Genomic DNA, 21,240 nt, shown 5'->3' on the forward strand with positions numbered 1-21,240 from the left:
CAGCTTGTGCTTCTTCCAGCCCAGCGTTTCTCATGATGTACTCTCTATACAAGTTAAATGAGCAGGGTGACAATATACAGCCTTGACGTACTCCTTTTCCTATTTGGAACCAGTCTGTTGTTCCGTGTCCAGTTCTAACTCTGCAAATAGGATTTTCAAGAGGCAGGTCAGGTGGTCTGGTATTTCCATCTCTTTCAGAATTTTCCACAGTTTGTTGTGATCCACACAGTCAAAGGCTTTGGCATAGTCAATAAAGCAGAAGTAGATGTTTTTCTGGAACTCTCTTCCTTTTTCCATGATTCAGCAGATGTTGGCAATTGGATCTCTGGTTCCTCTGCCTTTCCTAAAACCAGCTCGAACATCTGGAAGTTCACGGTTCATGTATTGCTGAAGCCTGGCTTGGAGAATTTTGAGCATTACTTTACTAGCGTGTGAGATGAGTGCAATTGTGTGGTAGTTAGAACATTCTTTGGCATTGCCTTTCTTTGGGATTGGAATGCAAACTGACCTTTTCCAGTCCTCTGGCCACTGCTGAGTTTCCAAATTTGCTGGCATACTGACTGTAGCACTTTCACGGCATCATCTTTCAGGATTTGAAAGAGCTCAACTGGAATTCCATCACCTCCACTAGCTTTTTTTGCAGCGATGCTTTCTAAGGCCCACTTGACTTCACATTCCAGGATGTCTGGCTCTAGGTGAGTGATCATACCATTGTGATTATCTGGGTCATGAAGATCTTTTTTGTATAGTTCTTCTGTGTATTCTTGCCACCTCTTCTTAATATCTTCTGCTTCTGTTAGGTCCAGACCATTTCTGTCCTTTATCGAGCCCTTCTTTGCATGAAGTGTTCCCTTGGTAACTCTAATTTTCTTGAAGAGATCTCTAGTCTTTCCCATTCTGTTATTTTCCTCTATTTCTTTGCATTGATTACTGAGGAAGACATTCTTATCTCTCCTTTCTATTATTTGGAACTCTGCATTCAAATGGGAATATCTTTCCTTTTCGCCTTTGCTTTTTGCTTCTCTTCTTTTTACAGCTATTTGTAAGGCCTCCTTAGACAGTCATGCTTTTTTGCATTTCTTTTCCATGGGGATGGTCTTCAGACCCCATTCTCAACAAAACCATCAGTTAACTGGTAAAAATTGTTTTAAGAAATAAGAAACATTTAAAGCATCTAGAAATTGTCCTAATGGCACAGGGCAAATGGAGAAACACTTAACTAAGAAAATCAATTAAATCTTGGTAAGAATAATTAGAGGCCATGGCATCTAAGCCACAATCTATTTAATATATTAATAGTATTGAATATACCATTCCCCAGCTCAGTGTGATTGAAGCAACACTCCAGGCAAGGATAGCTAAGAAGACAGAACTTTCCCCATGCTCAGCTCCCAGTCTAAGGCTACAGATTCACCCACAGAGGGGCAGGAATCTAGATCAGAAGTGGTAACCCAAGAAGATATGGCCAAATGAAGTCTCCTTTTCCCCAAGCAGTTCCCACTTGTAGGGCAAAAGGTAGGTCTATACTGCCCCTGTCCAAGTTCACACAATACAGTAAAGGGCCCATAACCAAAGGGGCAAATTCAGATCAGAGACTACTACCATCCGAACCCAACACCATACTTGACGAGCTGGAGCATCACTCCAAAGAGAAGCAAATTACAGTCCCTGAATTCAGCTCCAGTGCAGTGATGCAGAGGTTCTACTGAGGAGAAAGGTCATATGACCAGAGAGCTCAACAGTTCTGTTCTGTTGTTTGCAACAGGAGATAAGAAAATCTATTTCTAAGGATGATGTCAGAAACAATGGCCATCTTGAGGGTGAGCATTTAAGAGGCTGGTAGTTTCCATAATACTAGTAGGAACAAGACAACAGATCATATAGAAGTTTAACAGACAGACTCAGGTAATAAGAGAGCTACGGAGAGCCCTCTTGGGATCAGAGAATACCCCAAAAACTTTTGGTACCCACACCTGACCCTGCAAAGAGCCCCAACTTAAACTGAATCAACTGCAGAGCAAATTTTACCAAAGGACACTGTACAAAAAAAAAAAAAAATCTGCTAGCAATTAGCAGAGAGCCTAAAAGCTAAGAGAGATAACAAAGCCACCCTAGGCAGAGTTTAGTGGGAGGAGCAGAGAATCAGACAATTAAAGACTCCCAGTGAAAACAATAATCATGCTTGGTGGTCACAGACACTGTGCACATATCCTCTGACAAACGAATCATTGGCTTCACACTGCAGTGAAAATAGGTTTCACTAAACTATTCCAGCCATTTCACTAAACTAATAAAAAAGCACACAAGAACAAACCCAAGAAAGTGTTGAATTAATTAATACCCAGAATTAACACAATATATTTTCTTAAAGGTCTTATTTCAATAAAAATTATAAGGTTCAAAAAAAAAAAAAATAGGAAGGTGCAACCTGCATAAAGCAAAACCGTAGACAATAAAAAATGTCTCTCAAAGGGTCCAGATGTTGAACTTAATCAACAAAGATTTAAAATCAACTGTTAGAAATGTGTTCCAAGAACTAAAGGAGATAATGGGGGGCGGGGGGGAGAAGAAGTATATGAAGAAAATATCTCATTAAATAACAAAAATCACTAAAAAAGATAGAAATTATTTTACAAGTGGAAATTCTAGAAATGTAGAGTACAATAAGTAAAATGAAAAACTCACTTGAAAGGCTCAATAGTAGATTTGAGTTGGCAGAAGAAAGGATCTAACAACTTCAGATAAATCAACAGAATATGAAGTGTGAGGGGGATAAAAAGAATAAAAATGGATAAAACCTGAGAGAAATGTGGAATACCAAAATATATATAACAAAAATATCTAAAGGAAAAAGGAGGGAAAGAAAGGAAAGGAAAAGTACAAGAAGAAATAATGGCTGAAAGCTTGAAATTTAAAGAAAAGCATTGATCTGTATTTCCAAAAGCATGATGAACCCCAAATAGAATAAATACAAACAGATCCATATCTAAATATATAGTAAAATGCTGAAAGACAAAGAAAATGAGAAAATCTTAAAAGAAATAAGAGAAATATTACTCATCATGTATGCTGCTGCTGCTAAGTCGCTTCAGTTGTGTCCAACTCTGTGCGACCCCAGAGATGACAGCCCACCAGGCTCCCCCGTCCCTGGGATTCTCCAGGCAAGAACACTGGAGTGGGTTGCCATTTCCTTCTCCATCATGTATGAGGGAACGCCAAAAGATTAACAGCTGACTTCTCATGACAAACAATGCAAAACAGCAATCAATGAGATGACATATTCATAGTGCTGCAAGAGAGCCAGGGAATTTCCTGACTGTCCAGTGCTTAGAACTTGCCACTTTCACTGCCAGGGCCCATGTTTGATCTCTGGTTGGGGAACTAAGATCCCCAAGCTGCACGGTGCAACCAAAAAAAAAGTCAACTGAAACCCTACATTCAGCAAAATTCTTCTTAAAATGAGGTTAAAGACATTCTCAAACAAAAACTAAGAGAATTTGTTGCTAGTAGGCCAGTCTTACAAGAAACACTAAAGGAAGGCTTTCATTCTTTGATGATTAATAGCAATTGATGTTTAACATTGATTTTTAATAGCATCAATAAAATTGACACTTATTACATAAAGTTTAATAAAATTGATGCTTAATAGCAATTCTAATACACATATATGCAAAACAGTACAACTAGAAACCCTGTGACTCCGCCACCATAGTCACAGATGACTGGACCAAGAAATTAATACTAAACTCAAGACAACCATCTAGAGTTGACTCAAGTTTTTCAGTTTTGGAATAAAGAGTCTCAATAATGACACAGTGTAGTTACATATATGAAATTTGTTTTCTGCATGAAGTCCAGCAGGGCAATTATCAAAATAATTTCTTGCCTCCCTTACATTAAACACCTTCTTGAGAATATCTCAGTTTCTTGTAACCTAGAAGGTATAAACAAGTATAAATGAAGAATGTGACATAAGAATGAAAATACTAAACCTGTAAAACTATGAAACCACTGCTTCAGATTTTTGATCACCAAATGCCATTTTCTGTTTGAAGAGCTTCCTGCTGCTTTGTCTTTCCATGATTGTTTGCATTGACACTTACTGTTCGGTCCTTGGACAGCAGGAGCCATCTGGTGCACTAGGGATGGAGGAGTCTCATGACCACTTCCAAAGGTTCAAGGCACCAAGCGCACACCCCTGTGCCCCATTCTAAGCCTCACAGTGATTCTGCCCATCCATGCTGAAGAGGCCTGGTTCTTCTAGCGAACTGACATTTCAGTACAAAATGTGAGTTCAATGATTGTGCCTTTACTGAGGGCAATGTTAATTTCATTTGTGGACAAGAGATCCTAGCACCAGACCCAATACCTAACAGGCCCTTCATCAAAATTTACTGAACAAAAGATTGCATAAGTTGTTTTTTTCCTTGCCAATTAGAAAATAAATTTAAGAAAAAAAAAGAACACAAAACCAAAAACCAAACCACATACCGTTAATACGTATCCTAAGCATACAAATGGATGGAGGTCTCATAAAACTCTTTAGAGTAATAAGGAAAAAGTGTGCATAATCTTCTGTTAAATTCTATCTACCCATCCGGCTCTTAATTTAGTTATATTTCAATTCTCAGATTTCCAATGATTTTTTTCATCGTGTCCTATTCTCTCCTAGAATTAAATATCATAAAACCTAATTTCTTAACATATTAATTACCATTGATTAAAGCTGGCTTCTAACACCTATAACATCTGAATAGTCTATATGCCTGTTTCTATTTTTTTTCTCTTACTGAATAGTATGATTTTGTTTCCTGATTTGCCTGTAACTTTTCATCAAAGGCTAGATATTGTATGACAAATTATTGAAATAATGTGGGCTCTGGATAATCATATGTTCTTCCACGAAAGATTTACAGTTGACCCTTGAACACCACGGGGCTTAATTCAAGTGTAACTTATAGCTGGCCCTCCATATCCATAGTTCCTCACCATGGAGTCAACCAGCTACAGAGCATGTAGTACAGAAATACTTAATACTGAAAAATATCCATATATAAGTGGACCCATGCAATTCAAACTCATGTTATTCAAGAGTCAACTGTACTTTTGTGTAAATGGGCAGTTAGGATAGGAACAGATAAAACCAAAGCTGATTCAAACTTATGTTACAGTTTTTTTGACTGTTGGTATATTTTCAGTTCACCCAGAGCCCTGGTGTTTAGCCTTTTGGGTATCCCAATTCAAAGTACAAGATGTTTACCAGGCTCTTCCTCTTCAGTATGCCTAAGCTATGTCTAAAGCTCTGCTCAATTTGTGATTCAGAAGATGTCAGGCCCATTACTCTGCATTCCACTCCTTAAGAGAATACTTACTTGCTCCTTACTTGTCCTTGTGCCCAGATAACTTTCTGTCACCTCAAACAAAATTTTTAAACATATATCATCCTCAGCTTTTACAGTTTTTCTCAAAAGAATATTTTCCACAAAAAGTTAATACCATTACCAAAGGCAGAACTGTTTTTCAATCAAAATTACAAAAATTTGCCTAATTTATAATCTTCTTTCAGTACAGTTCAGCTTAGTCGCTCAGTTGTGTCCGACTCTTTGCGACCCCATGAATCTCAGCACGCCAAGCCTTCCTGTCCATCACCAACTCCCGGAGTTCACTCAAACTCACGTCCATCGAGCCGGTGATGCGATCCAGCCATCTGATCCTCTGTCGTCCCCTTCTCCTCCTGCCCCCAATCCCTCCCAGCATCAGAGTCTTTTCCAATAAGTCACCTCTTCACATGAGGTGGCCAAAGTACTAGAGTATCAGCTTTAGCATCATTCCTTCCAAAGAACACCCAGGACTGATCTCCTTTAGAATGGACTGGTTGGATCTCCTTGCAGTCCAAGGGACTTTCAAGAGTCTTCTCCAACAACACAGTTCAAAAGAATCAATTCTTCGGTGCTCAGCTTTCTTCACAGTCCAACTCTCAAATCCATACATGACCACTGGAAAAACCATAGCCTTGACTAGACGGACCTTTGTTGGCAAAGTAATGTCTCTGGTTTTGAATATACTATCTAGGTTGGTCATAACTTTCCTTTCAAGGAGTAAGCACCTTTTCATTTCTTTTCATTTTTTTGACAATATAAATCTTTATTCCCACATAGAAGAAATGGTTATGTCCTCTCCAACTCCCTGTCATTTCATGGCTGCAGTCACCATCTGCAGTGATTTTGGAACCCAAGAAAATAAAGTCTGACACTGTTTCCACTGTTTCCCCATCTATTTCCCATGAAGTGATGGGACTGGATGCCATGATCTTCGTTTTCTGAATGTTGAGCTTTAAGCCAACTTTTTCACTCTCTTCTTTCACTTTCATCAAGAAGCTTTTGAGTTCCTCTTCACTTTCTGCCATAAGGGTGGTGTCATCTGCATAACTGAGGTTATTGATATTTCTCCCAGCAATCTTGATTCCAGCTTGTGCTTCTTCCAGCCCAGCGTTTCTCATGATGTACTCTGCATATAAGTTGAATAAGCAGGTGACAATATACAGCCTTGACGTACTCCTTTTCCTATTTGGAATCAGTCTGTTGACCACGTCCAGTTCTAACTGTTGCTTCCTGACCTGCATATAGGTTTCTTAAGAGGCAGGTAAGGTGGTCTGGTATTCCCATCTCTTTCAGAATTTTCCAGTTTATTGTGATCCACACAACATTTTATCATTATGGGTTCCCCCAAAATATAAAAACTGCATAATATAAACAAATATTTCACCCAAGTGAAATACTAGAAACTAGATGCATTTAATACATTTGAATAAACTTGTGAACATTAACCTTTATGTTAATCATGTAAAATTATTAAAACTAAAAGAAAGTTTCCTTAGTGCATATGAATAATTTATTTTAATCTTCCTACAAAGATAATTTACACTATTTGAACATTTCCAAGAGTATAATGAATTTGTTGACTTTTCATGGTTTGAGGCGCAGTACAATTTCATTTCCATTTGTAGAAATTTACCTGAAAATAAGCATCTAAAAAATAATTTAATTTTCCACCTAAAATGATACGGTATCAAATTAAAATCACTCCCATGATAAGGTAACTATAAGGACTACAGGAATAATGCACATGGTAAATTTGCTTATTGTAAAGCCTGCACTGCCCCCTTCTAGTGGCATTTGTCATAGTCGAAAAATAAAGAACCTTCAATTACTGAGACGTAAAGATATTACCTCATTTGTCTCATATCACCCACTTTTCTAAAGCAAGTACTTCAACAATTATTCCCGATAATTTATAATTGCTTTAAATATTAAATCTACATTAAGCTAACATAAGTTTTCAACACATCATTATTTTGTGAGGCATGTAAGTTTCTTTCTCTCTCACCACCACCCCGTGAATGCATGCACATACACACAGGTGCACACACACACATACACCACCTACAAAGAATCGCAAAGGCCTACATATTCAATTTATATGTAAAACATGATATAGAAGATCATGATTTCAGAAAACTAAGAACGTTAAAATGGACATTTTCATTCCTAAATTTCTTCTTTATTTACCACATTCAAATGATGTGTGTGTGTGAGTGTGTGTGCACACATGTGTGTGTGTGTATGTGTGTGTGTACATGCAAGCGTTCAGTCTCTTCAGTCGTGTCCAACTCTTGGCAATCCTATGGCCTGCAACGCACCAGGCTCCTCTGTCAAGGAATTCTCCAGGCAAGAATACTGGAGTGGGTTGCTATGTCCTCCTCCAGGGAATCTTCCTGACCCAGGGATTGAACCCACATCTCCTGCATTGCAGGCAGATTCTTTATCCACTGAGCCACCTGGAAAGCCAATTCAAATGATAATTATAATAAATATTAATGCTAGTTTAAAAAAATTAAAATATTCAGTTCACTTCTACTTTCTGGCTTTGTGGAAATACTCATTGCAACTGAGAGTTACAGAAAAACTGTCTTTAAGCTCCTAAAATTTCTATATTTTCATACAGATGAAGTCTCAGACTTAAGCTAAATCTAGCAGGAACTGTAAAGGTTGATTTAGCCTTAGAGTTTTTACTTGTAACATAACTCTGTCAATAATCATCTTTTTTAAGAAGTTGGGATACGGTGCATCTATGGTCTTAACAACTGTCCTAATGTGAGAGTTGTCTGATTAATAATACAGGCAGACTTCATCTCTACCAGATTTCATGATTTTACCCTCTCATCTATAAGTTTTGCTGCCAATATTTTTCTTTAAAATCTAACTTGGATATTAAAAATTACTTACTGCTCATATAATACCTTACTTTACAACAGGCATTTGGATAAGGAAGAAATTATTAAGATTAAAGAAAAAAAGAAGAAGTATAATAGGAAATTGCAGACAGGGGTATTAAGATGTCTAAAACCATAGGTCTCTAAAAAGAATTTAAAAGTAGTATTGAAGTGGGCATTACTGCATAGCAAAGTCACCAACTTTATATAAAAAATGCAAGGATCAAAAGACTTTACTCGAAAGCATGCACAAAAGGAACAATCTTCCTTCTGTTTCTACTGTACTAATCATAAAAAAATTGTTACTGATTATCATTTATTTTCCACTATCTTCTCTCTTTTTAAAACCAAATACTGGCATTATAGTCTCAAGTTTCTGCTAATGACTAATCATGCCGGTTGTCACTCAATTATCACTTTCAAAACTTAATCTAAATTATGTACAGAGCCTTTTTTTTTCTTTGAAGTTCTTCCTTGAATTTAAAAGTCAAATTTTTTTTTCAAGAAGAGTAAGTTGATGGAAGACGGAGGCTGAGATTAAATCAGGAGGAATCATTGATCAAGGATGCTTGGAATTCTTATGAATACAAATAGCCTATCAAGGTTAATGAGTTCAACTCAAGTTTAGAAGAAGAGAAATATCTCACTTAGTATTTTCTATGCAGAGATTTAAGATCTTAGGTGGAATTTGAAAGGTAAATTATGCAAACCTAAATGTAGCTTTCATTTGGGTTTTTCATCAGCTATTCTCAATTGTTTTCCCCCAGTGTAGAACTACTTAAAATATATGTTCTGGACCAACAAAACCTAATGCAATTAGTGAGAAAGAGCAAAGGTCCCCTTGAATACTGACAACTCTTTCAAAATGAATGTGCTTTTAAGGAATTACTAGACAACAAATACCAGCTTTGAAAAATAACCATAAAATTTTTCTACAATGTATTCTTTCAGTCAACAAATATTAACTAAGTGCCTAAATGGTAAGGCAGGCCTTAGGAAGCATCATTACGAACAAAGCCTAGTGGAGGTGATGGAATTCCAGTTGAGCTATTTCAAATCCTGGAGGATGATGCTGTGAAAGTGCTCCACTCAACATGCCAGCAAATTTAGAAAACTCAGCAGTGCCCACAAGACTGGAAGAGGTTAGTTTTCATTCCAATCCCAAAGAAAGGCACTGCCAAAGAATGTTCAAAGTACCACACAATTGCACTTATCTCACATACTAGCAAAGTAACGCTCAAAATTCTACAAGCCAGGCTTCAGCAATACGTGAACCATGAACTTCCAGATGCTCAAGCTGGATTTAGAAAAGGTAGAGGAACCAGAGATCAACTTGCCAACATCTGCTGTATCACTGAAAAAGCAAGAGAATTCCAGAAAAAAAACATCTACTTCTGCTTTATTAACTATGTCAAAGGCTTGACTATGTGGATCACAATAAACTGTGGAAAATTCTTAAAGCACATCTCAAGAAACAACAGTCAGAACTGGCCACGAAACAACAGACTGGTTCCAAATCAGGAAAGGAGTACGTCAAGGTTCTATGTTGTCATCCTGCTTATTTAACTTTTATGCAGAGTACATCATTGGAAATGCTGGGCTGGATGAAGCACAAGCTAGAATCAAGACTGCCAGGAGAAATATCAATAACCTCAGATATGCAGATGATACCACCCTTATGGCAGAAAGTGAAGAAGAACTAAAAAGCCTCTTGATGAAAGTGGAAGAGGAGAGTGAAAAAGCTGGCTTAAAGCTCAACATTCAGAAAACGAAGATCATGGCATCTGGTCCCATCACTTCATGGCAAATAGATGGGAAACAGTGGAAACAGTGAGAGATTTTATTTTGAGGGGGGGCTCCAAAATCACTGCAGATGGTGACTTCAGCCATGAAATTAAAAGATGCTTGCTCCTTGGAAGAAAAGTTATGACCAACCTAGATAGGATATTAAAAAGCAGAGACATTACTTTGTCAACAAAGGTCCATCTAGTCAAAGCTATGGTTTTTCCAATAGTCGTGTATAGACATGAGAGTTGGACTTTAAGGAAAGCTGAGCACCAGAGAATTGATGCTTTTGAGCTGTGGTGTTGGAGAAGACTCTTGAGAGTCCCTTGGACTGCAAGGAGATCCAACCAGTCCAGCCTAAAGGAGATCAGTCCTGGGTGTTCATTGGAAGGACTGATGTTGAAGCTGAAACTCCAATACTTTGGCCAACTGATGTGAGGAGCTGACTCATTGGAAAAGACCCTGATGCTGGGAAAGATTGAGGGCAGGAGGAGAAGGGGACGACAGAGGATGAGATGGCTGGATGGCATCACCGACTCAATGGACATGGGTTTGGGTGGACTCCAGGAGTTGGTGATGGACAGGGAGGCCTGGTGTGCTGTGGTTCATGGGGTTGCAAAGAGTCGGTCACAACTGACTGACTGAACTGAAAACATACTTTAATAACAATATGTTAAAAATTATTATTTCACATTCATATGAAATATAATAGTATAGGAAAAGAAAATTCTTAAAACAAAGAGTGAAAAGGGTGACTAGCCTGTTTAGATATTAAAGCATATTATTAGGTGACAATAATTAAAACCGCATGAAAGTTGTCCTGCAGGCAGCTGGATGCTGAGGAGCCTCTGGAGCCTGGAAGGAGAGAGGAGACTGAGGGAGTGAAAGCTCCTCAGTGTTGGACAGGGAAGCCTGGTGTGTTGCTGTCCATGAGGTTGCAAAGAGTCGGACATGACTGAGCGACTGAACTGAACTGATCTGCAAAAATGAGCAAGACACTATTGAAAGGGAGACATAAAAGGATAATGAGGTAAGACCCGATTCTTACCCCATACTCGTTTATGATTTGAAAAGGGATCTAAGTCTTTAATTCATAAGTGGCTCCCAGAAAGCCACAGTTTGAATTATAACATCAATGCATACTGGTAAATGACCCTGAGCAAAATCTGTACACAGCAGTATATCAAAAGAAAATGTAAACAGGAGGATAAGCATCAGAGTGGAAGCAGAGGAGAAGATTGTTAGAAAGACAAAAGAAATCAGTTGAACACACTTCAGGAATAAAGACAGAATCTGCCAGAGTAAACAGGATCTCTGAATACAAGAATGCTGTTAAAGAGAGGTGGAGGACTGGAGAGCCTTACCACAGCCATGAACAAATTAGTCTTTCTTTAGACATCATTACTCTGTCATTCCTGTCCACCAAGCAATTTTTTGGTTACTAATTCAGCTTTCTAAAATCTAGGTACAGAAAATTGGGAGACTGGTGTCCCGCACAGGACAATAGAATATAAATATCCATGTAGGACTCTCACAGATATGTCAATAAACTGGGTCTCTTTCATATACTGTTCTCTTGCAAGCTTTATTATTAATATGAATCAGCCTCCTGGGTCACATTAATTCTAGGACAGAGAAAATGCAAATTTCCAGATGTGACAACAAGATGTTGAAAAATGGTAGGGACATCAAGGTCAGATTTGTCTTGGTGACAGGACTGCTTTCTTCTACAGCCTCCTTTCACCTTTATTTCAACCTGCTTTGAAATTTTAAAGAAATATACCCAGATTACTTTAATAAGACTGTGAAAAACATGCTGTAAGGTCCTTAATAATGGAGGTGAGAGGATGATTCAGAAGGAAGGATTATCACTTGCAATGGATATAATACAAGAAAGCTTCAGGGAGGGAAAGCTTCAGAATTTCCATGAAAAGAGGACATTTATAGAAACGGAAAAACTGGAACAAAGACAAAAAATGAAATGACAAGACTGTACAAGCTTCTGTAGGAGAGGCATTAGATCAAGATTAAAGAGAAAAACATTAATAAACAAACCAAAAGAAATGCTACTAAACAAATGCTCTGCATCTGATCAATAATCTTGTTTTATGCATCTTTACTTACTTATATTTGATCTCTAAAAAGCAACTAAAGGAGATTAATTTCAATTTTTTTATAGAATGTATATAAAGTAATATCCCATACCACCAAAAGTAAAGCAGAGGTTAAATGATTTATGATTAAATTTCAATAAAATTTCCAATTTAGAGATTAAATTGAGTGATCCATGATGGATATATGTCTCTCACAAAGTCCACACAGGATGTCACTTTGAGAATAGCCTGAGGATAAAGATATTCAAAGGACCTCCACAAGGTAAAAACTAAACAAGCCATAAACAGAAATGTCATTAAATCTGAAACAACTGTGCAAATTTAATTATTTTACTGTTAAAAATGAGAAAAATCAGGGGAAATAATAACTGGCTAATGGTAATTTCTTCCAGGATGAATGATGCCTTTTTGTGATATCCTTTTCAATGAAAATCACAAAAATCTTCCATATTACAAAAGGAATTTGAACTATACTTGCAACAAACTCAAAGAATCCTCTATGCGAATTTTAGGAAATCATCTTCATAGAAATACAGAAACATGAGGGATTTTTGTTCACTGCTATGTGACCAGTAACTAGAACAGTGCTTGGCATGTAATAGATGGTCATTAACTATTTCATATGTGAATAAATATTCAATCTTTCTTTCCACCTAAATCTCACATCCAAATCTATACAACCAATCCAAGCTAACCAAAGAGAACTCCAACTCTTTCCCTAAAACATGTGAAAATGTAAAAGAACTATCATTTTAGAACAAATGGAAAGCAAATGTAATTTATAAATTATAAGTAATTTTTTTAATGTCTACATACCTGAAGTTTTTTCAATTTTTCCATAAATGGCAAATAAAAAGAAACAATGAGAAGGATGGGAGGAGAGGAAGAAGGGAGAGAGGACAGACCAACATATGGTTTTAAACAACTCAGAAAAGGGATCTTTCTAGCTTTGGCATCAGCAGCATAGTTCTGTTTTTTTTTTAATACTTAATTTTGACAAAATAATTATATTTTACCACTTATGAGAGCAGAATAAAGAGCTAGATAATTTCCATAAAAAATTTAAATGTCCTACAGTTACAGCTGCCCCGAGAATATTTCCAATGAGAATTTATTAACATGTAGAGGGGAAGTTGAGATCAAGATGACAGAGTAGGAAGACACTGAGTTCACCTCTTCCCAAGGACACACAAAAACTACAACTACTTACAGAACAACTACCTGCGAGAATGGCCTGCAATAAGCGATGAGAATTTGCATAGCAGCACAGCTGCTCTGCAATGAGGGGTATAAAGAAGAAGAAGAAGAAAAAAATACCAAGATGAGTATAAGGGAAAGAAAAGTAATTGAATCAGGACCTACACTCCCAGCAGGTGACCCAAAAGAAGGAGGAGAGATCACAAATTCAGAGGTCCTCCCTAAGGAGCAAGGGGTTCAGTCCCAACTTCAAGCACCCCAACCCTGGAGAATGGCACCTGGAAGACAAACCCCCTTACCTGGTTCTGAAAACAGGCAGGGCTTACCGTCAGGAGAGCCAGAGGGCTGCAGGCAAGTGAAACCCTGCACTGAGAGACTACGCACACAGACTCAGGCACTCCCGGGCCCAGCAGGGGAGCAGCGAATGACAGGAGCCCGCACGCCTGCCATCCCGGCAAGGGCGCCCAGCACCCACCTCGGCCACGCCAGCTCCCACTTCAGTCCCTCCAAGGCAGCAATCCCTGGCACACCCCAGGAGAAGCCTGGGTTCATGCTGGGCTCCAACAGCAACCCCTCTGGCTCCAGCCCCCGTGCCAAAGTGGTAGCCCTTCACACATCCTAGGAGAAGCCTGAACCCCATACCAGGTTCCAACTTCAGTGGGGAACTATCTCCAGCACACACCAGAAGTCCATGGTCACTTCAGCTTCAGCCCTTCCATCAAAGCCAATGAACACAGTCTGTCTAAAGACGCTCCTACGCAAGGACACACCTTCAAGACACAGGGAAGTAGTAACCGCTTCTCCTAATGCATGGAGACAAACACAGAAAGTCAAGCAAAATAAGAAGACAGCGGATTGTGTTTCAAACAAAAGAACAAAATGAAACTCCAGGAAAAACAAAAATCTAATGAAATGACAGTAAGTAATTTACCTGGTACAGAGTTTAAAGCAATCATCATAAAAATGCTCACTGAACTTAGCAGAATAAGGGAAGAAAACAGAACCTCAACAAAGTATTAGAAAATATAAAAAAAGAAGGCATCAGAGGTGAAGAATATTATGTGTATTAATATAAATTTATTTTAATTGGAGGTTAATTACTTTACCATACATCAACATGAATCCGCCACAGGTATACACGTCTTCCCTATCCTGAACCCCCCTCCCTCCTCTCTCCCCATACCATCCCTCTGGGTCGTCCCAGCGCAACAGCCCCAAGCATCCAGTATCATGCTTCGAACCTGGACTGGCAATTCATTTCATATCTGATATTATACACGTTTCAATGCCATTCTCCCAAATCATCCCACCCTCTCCCTCTCCCTCTGAGTCCAAAAGACTGTTCTATACATCTGTGTCTCTTTTGCTGCCTCACATACAGAGTTATTGTTACCATCTTTCTAAATTCCATATATATGTATTAGTATACTGTACTGGTGTTTTTCTTTCTGGCTTACTTCACTCTGTATAATAGGCTCCAGTTTCATCCATCTCATCAGAACTGATTCAAATGTATTCTTTCTAATGGCTGAGTAATACTCCATTGTGTATATGTACCACAGCTTTCTTATCCATTTGTCTGCTGATGGACATCTAGGTTGCTTCCATGTCCTGGCTATTATAAACAGTGCTGCGATGAACATTGGGGTACATGTGTCTCTTTCAATTCTGGTTTCCTCGGTGTATATGCCCAGCAGTGGGATTGCTGGGTCATAAGGGAGTTCTATTTCCAGTTTTTTAAGGAATCTCCACACTGTTCTCCATAGCAGCTGTACTAGTTTGCATTCCCACCAACAGTGTAAGCGGGTTCCCTTTTCTCCACACCCTCTCCAGCATTTACTGCTTGTAGACTTTTGGATCGCAGCCATTCTGACTGGCGTGAAATGGTACCTCACTGTGGTTTTGATTTGCATTTCTCTGATAATGAGTGATGTTGAGCATCTTTTCATGTGTTTGTTAGCCATCCGTATGTCTTCTTTGGAGAACTGTCTATTTAGTTCTTTGGCCCATTTTTTGATTGGGTTGTTTATTTTTCTGGAATTGAGCTGCAGGAATTGCTTGTATATTTTTGAGATTAGTTGTTTGTCAGTTGCTTCATTTGCTATTTCTTGTCTCCCATTCTGAAGGCTGTTTTTTCACCTTGCTTATAGTTTCCATTGTTGTGCAGAAGTTTTTAAGTTTAATTAGGTCCCATTTGTTTATTTTTGCTTTTATTTCCAATATTCTGGCAGGTGGGTCATAGAGGATCCTGCTGTGATTTATGTCGGAGAGTGTTTTGCCTATCTTCTCCTCTAGGAGTTTTATAGTTTCTGGTCTTATGTTTAGATCTTTAATTCATTTTGAGTTTATTTTTGTGTATGGTGTTAGGAAGTGTTCTAGTTTCATAGATGTGTGTTAATTGCTCAATTATGTCTGACTCTGCAACCCCATGGACTATGGCTCATCAGGCACCCCATTGATGGAATTCTCCAGGCAAAAATACTGGAGCGGGTTGCCATTCCCTTCTCCACAGGATCTTCCCAGCCCAGGGACAGAACCAGGGTCTCCCACGCTGCAGACAGATTCTTCACCATCAGAGCCACCAGGGTAGCCCGATTAACATAATAACTGAAATGACATACATATTGTAGGGAATCAACTGCAGGTTAGGTGACACAGAAAAACACATAAGCAAGACAGAATGGTTGAAATAACTCAATCAGAACAGCAAGAAGAAAAACAATTTTTAAATGAGGCTTAAGTTTAAAAGACCTCTAAGATAACATCAAGCATAATAAAATTTAAATTTTAGAGGTCCCAGAAGGAGAAGAAAAAGAAAGATGCAAAAATGAATTTGGTGAAACCATGGTTGAAAATTTAACCTGTAGTAAGAAACACATATCCAGATCCAGAAAAAAAGAAAATCCCAAACAAAATGAAAGAGATCTACGCCAAGACCTAGCATAATTAAAACAGGAAAAGTTAAAGAGAGAATTTTAAAGGCAGTCAAAAAGAAAAAGAAAAACTGGAGTGTCATCCAAGGGAAGCCCCAGAGGCTATCACCTATTTCTCAGCAGAGACTTTGCAGGTCTACAGGGAATGGCATAGTATATTTTATTTAAAGTGATGAAAGGAAAAAATATCTACAACTGGTGATACTCACATGGCAAAGTTATTTAGAACTGAAGGAGAGAAAGTTTCCCAGACAAGCAAAAACTAAAAAGAGTTTAACAACAGTAAACCAGCCTTCCAAGAAATGTTAAAGGAACTTCTTTAAGTGGAAAAGGAAAGGACCTATAAAGATAGGGAAAATGAATGAAAGGAAAAATGTACTTTACTAGGAAAGTAAAAATTTCCTTTACTAGGAAAGGAAAATACATAGTAAAGGCAATGAATGAACCACTTAAAAAGTGAGTGAAATGTTAAAAGACAAGTCATAAAAACAAACCCATAGATACAGAGAACAGACTAATGGTTATCACAGGGGAAGGGACAGAGTCAGGGTTGGAGGCAAAAATGGGTAACGGGATCAAATGTATGCTGATGAAAGGAAACTAAATTTTTGGTGGTGAACACAAGTAGTGGAAAGGAGGAGAAATATAATGTGGTGCACATGAAACTTATATAGTACTATGAACCAATGTTACCTCAATAAAATATAAAATTTTAAGCCAAAAAAATTAAATTAAGTTGAATTTAAAAGTCACAGGGATATAATATACAGCACAGAGAGAATAGTCAATAATACTACAATTAACATGGCATGGTACATCATCTATAAAAACATAAAAATCACTATGCTGTACAGCTAAAACTAATACGGTATTCTAAATCAACTATATTCGTATTAAAAAATTAATAAAGAAATAAAGATGCAGAGGCTTTGTAAAGAAAATGTCACTGTTTCATTATCTTTAAACATGAACCTGAAACAAATCTAAAATATATTTTGTACTGATGCACTGACAAGATGAAAGAGAAACTTAAGACTGCAGTAACATTAAATATTTCCTTTGGATTTTATAAAGTTAGATACTTTTCACACCAATTTTCTACCTGTCATTATAACTTAGGAAATTCTTCAAATGTGACTACTCATTACAATCAGAACACAACTTCACTAACAACAACAGATACAGAGAAAGACATATATATCTAGTTCCAAATGTGTCCTCCATGTTTGCATGGATCTAATTTACATAATTAAAATGGGAATTAAGCCATTTTCTTTTATTAAGTTCTTTCCTTTGATTTTTTAATAGTTTTTGATAATTATTTTTATCTAGCACCACTTGTGCTAGATAAAATGCAAGTAGGACACGGGAGTTGCCTAGTTACACTTCACTCATCATTCATGACTCATACACAACTCTACATTGATGGAAGCATCACACCTCTACCTCACGCAAAACAGCTAGAGATTTGAAAACTTTTCTGTTTCCAAAGAAAAAAATATCAGTAATACCTTATTGTTATGCCTTTTGCCAGTTTCACCCTTGCCCCCCTCCCCCACACCCACCACAAATAACTGTGGTCCCTTGAGAGAACAAAGATCCCTTCTGTCTGAGGGAAGGGCTCAACTGCTAGTGGAAGAATATTTTCAGGTTTCATAGGTATCCTGGCTTTGAGGTCCAAATAAAGAGAAATGAGTCCATAGAAATTTATCTATGTAATTAAAGTAACCAGCTAGATAACTTGACATTATCCTCACCCAAACTTGAGTTCGTAAAACATCACAATCTTTATATTAAAATTTCACTAAGCAATGCTATGAAATAAAACTAAAGTCTTTTGAACATGGCTTAAATATAACAAAGTCACCTCCACTTGGGCTGCCAAATGTACTCTCTCCTTGTCCTTTCGTTCCAAGCACCGCTTCACTTCCTCTAACTCAGAAGCCATTGCACTGAAGTTCAGCTGCACTCTCAAATCTGACATCTGCTTCTCCAGATCCTCTCGCTCAACCCCTTAAAAGAGAAAATGTAAAGCGTGATGGTTGTTCATTATTCACAGGATAATGTACTCTCAAATGGTAGGCTTATTAATATTAACTCTACTCCATACAATCCACTTATTAAATGTCACTGTCACCAACTCGCCATTCTATTATTTCAAGTCTTACACAATTTTCTGAAATACATAGCTATGTCATCCAGTGTTATCCCATTTTGATACTGTACTTGGACTGCTATCTGATTTCCAGTATAATTTATTTCAGGAAAATTTTATGTATTTTTCTTTAATTTGCCTTATATCCCTATATTACCCCCAAACTCTAAAACAAAAATACTGAAAGAATTTTCAACTAAGCTTCTACAGCTTACTGAAGTTACTGAAGTTCACACAACAAAATGCTTTTCTTGCAACATAAGCAAAGGAGGCAGCTAACTCTTGATTGTGTTCTGACCTTTAACTTCCCAGTTCTGGAGACAACTACCTACAACTGAAAAATATAAATTGACATAGTATGTACTTTTAGTTCAGTATGAAATATTTGGTATACGATGAAAAGGGCACTGTAACACCATCTTTTTCAAAAATAAATAACAGGAAAACCCTTTTCTCAATGAGCCTGCATTCTAAAAACAGGAAAAGGATATAAATAAAATACTTCTATGATGCTAAGATGTCAAAAACTGGCACATATACTCGTTTCTAGTACTTTCACTTCCAGAAAATGAAAGAAGGAAGGAAAAACTAGCAAATACAATTTACAGATCATTCATAAGACACATCCCAACTTCAGAATAATTAAACTGTCAAAATTGTACAGTGTGTATGAAAGATGCATAGGTATTTTAACAGTGATAAGAGGACCTTCAGATACTATACAGATATTTCCCTATATCTGTATAATTTCTGTAGAGTAAATGGTTATCATACAAAATCAGTCCAAAGGACAGAATGATTAACTCTATCTTAAAAAGAAACTGAGGTTGTAAGAATTGGTTTAAAAGTTAGTTCTGAAAAATAGATAAAAAATTTCACCTAGTAAAGCAGATGAAGCTGGGTTGATATTTCAGGGGAAGGAAACAGCATAAAGCACTGAGCAACAATATTGGATTTCATATTCAGGTAACTGCACACATCACGTTCTACATAGCTAATACTTGTGAGGAAGGCGAGTCAGTAGAGTCAGCAGTCATGCAATGCCAGGGAGCTTGGAAATCAGCCTACAGACTAAGAGTTAGCAAACATTTTCTGTAAAAGGTCAGACAGTAAATACTGTAGCTATACAGTCTCCGTCGCAATTACTCATCTTTGATATTATATTACCAAAGTGACCTGGACAATGCATAAATGAATGGGAGTAGCCGTATTCCAATAAAGTTTCTTTATTCCAAAACAAGAAGCAGTCTGGATTTGGCTCATGGGCCATCCTTTGCCCACTCCTGCTAAATCAACCTGAAAATATGCATATTTTTATGTATAAATGTATTTATTTATTTGAAAAATACACATATCCATTCATCTTAAAAATAACTTTTATTTTATAAATTTATTAATACATACCCATGTGTTCCAAGTCACTTTAGTCATGTCTGACTCTTTGTGAACTCATGGACTATAGCCTGCCAGGCTCCTCTGTCCATGGGATTTTCCAGGCAAGAATAATGGAGTGGGTTGCCATGCCCTCCTCCTGGGAATTTTCTCCAACCAGGGATCAAACCCACATCTTTTATGTCTCCTGCATTGGCAGGCAGGTTCTTTACCACTGAGCCACCTGGGAAGCCCATATAAATATGCATATGTGTGTGCAGCTCTCTCTCTATAGTACCCACCTATCCATATACAGACCTAGACATGTTTCATGGTATATATAATATTAGTATATACACACATATGTGCAAATTAATGTTAGTATATTATTATACAACTTATGAAGATTGTATATGTATATACACATACACATATATGTATTTTATAAAACACATCTGGGTATTTGATGTGAAGACATAATATTTTGATATGTTTTACACAAAATAGCAGTAGTAGTGTAGTGTTAGTTGCTCAGTCATGTCTGACTCTTTGAGACCCCATGGATTACAGCCCACCAGGCTCGTCTATCTATGGGACTCTCCAGGCAAGAATACTGGAGCGGGTTGCCATTCCCTTCTCCATAGGAGCTTCCCAACCCAGGGATCGAACCTGGATCTCCTGCATTACAGACAGAATCTTTACCATCTGAGCTACAGGGAGATTCCTACATAAAATACTAAAGTGTAGCTATATATAAAGGTATAACACATATATGCATACATAATGAAACATTTATAAAAATTAAAATACTTAAAACACAAAATATACAACATAATAGTGTTAGAGACACTCTCCTCCCAGAGGATTATCTCATACGCTCCATTTTAAAGAATTCTTGCTACAAACGTTGATGGGTCGGTAAAGGATAGCAGTTAAAGAGTTCAAGCCTGGAAAGAAAGATTTGGTTTGCTACTTCCCACAAATGTGACTTTAAGCAAGGAATTCAGTTTTTTTGTTTTTCAGCCTTTAAAAAAAAATCATTAAAATGGAAATAAGAAGAGTATCCTTCTCATAGAATATTTCTAAGAACTAAAAGACATAGTGTAAGATAAGCAGCATGATGCCCTGTAAGAACTCAATAAATTATGAGAGGTTTTAATCAAGAGAATAACATGACAGGTTTTTGTCTTAGAAGGGTCCCTTTTGTAGCAGGATAGAAGACAGATTACAGGCAAACTAGCATAAGACAAGTTAAGAGGGTAACAGAGATGAGATAACGCATGCCTAAACTGGGTTAGTGGGAATAGGAAAGAAGCCACTTCAAGAGCTATTAGGATCTTCAAACAGACAGGATACAGAGACTAATTAGATGGAGGGGAGAAGTAAGTTCGGACGTTCTTTGTATTTTAGGCT

The 21,240-nt window shown here is 37.5% G+C and overlaps 1 protein-coding gene across 1 annotated transcript in view; it reads right to left on the minus strand.

Annotated features, from left to right (window-relative positions):
• CEP128 (centrosomal protein 128) overlaps positions 1 to 21,240 on the minus strand; it is a 469,424-nt gene that overhangs the window by 325,729 nt on the left and 122,455 nt on the right. Inside the window, exon 11 of the mRNA XM_052647177.1 lies at positions 18,169 to 18,314. Within this exon, the coding sequence (XP_052503137.1) occupies positions 18,169 to 18,314 (146 nt within the window). The remainder of the gene's footprint in view (positions 1 to 18,168; positions 18,315 to 21,240) is intronic.

This window comes from Budorcas taxicolor, chromosome 10 (assembly GCF_023091745.1).
Source record: "Budorcas taxicolor isolate Tak-1 chromosome 10, Takin1.1, whole genome shotgun sequence".
In the NCBI taxonomy this organism is placed as follows: domain Eukaryota; kingdom Metazoa; phylum Chordata; class Mammalia; order Artiodactyla; family Bovidae; genus Budorcas; species Budorcas taxicolor.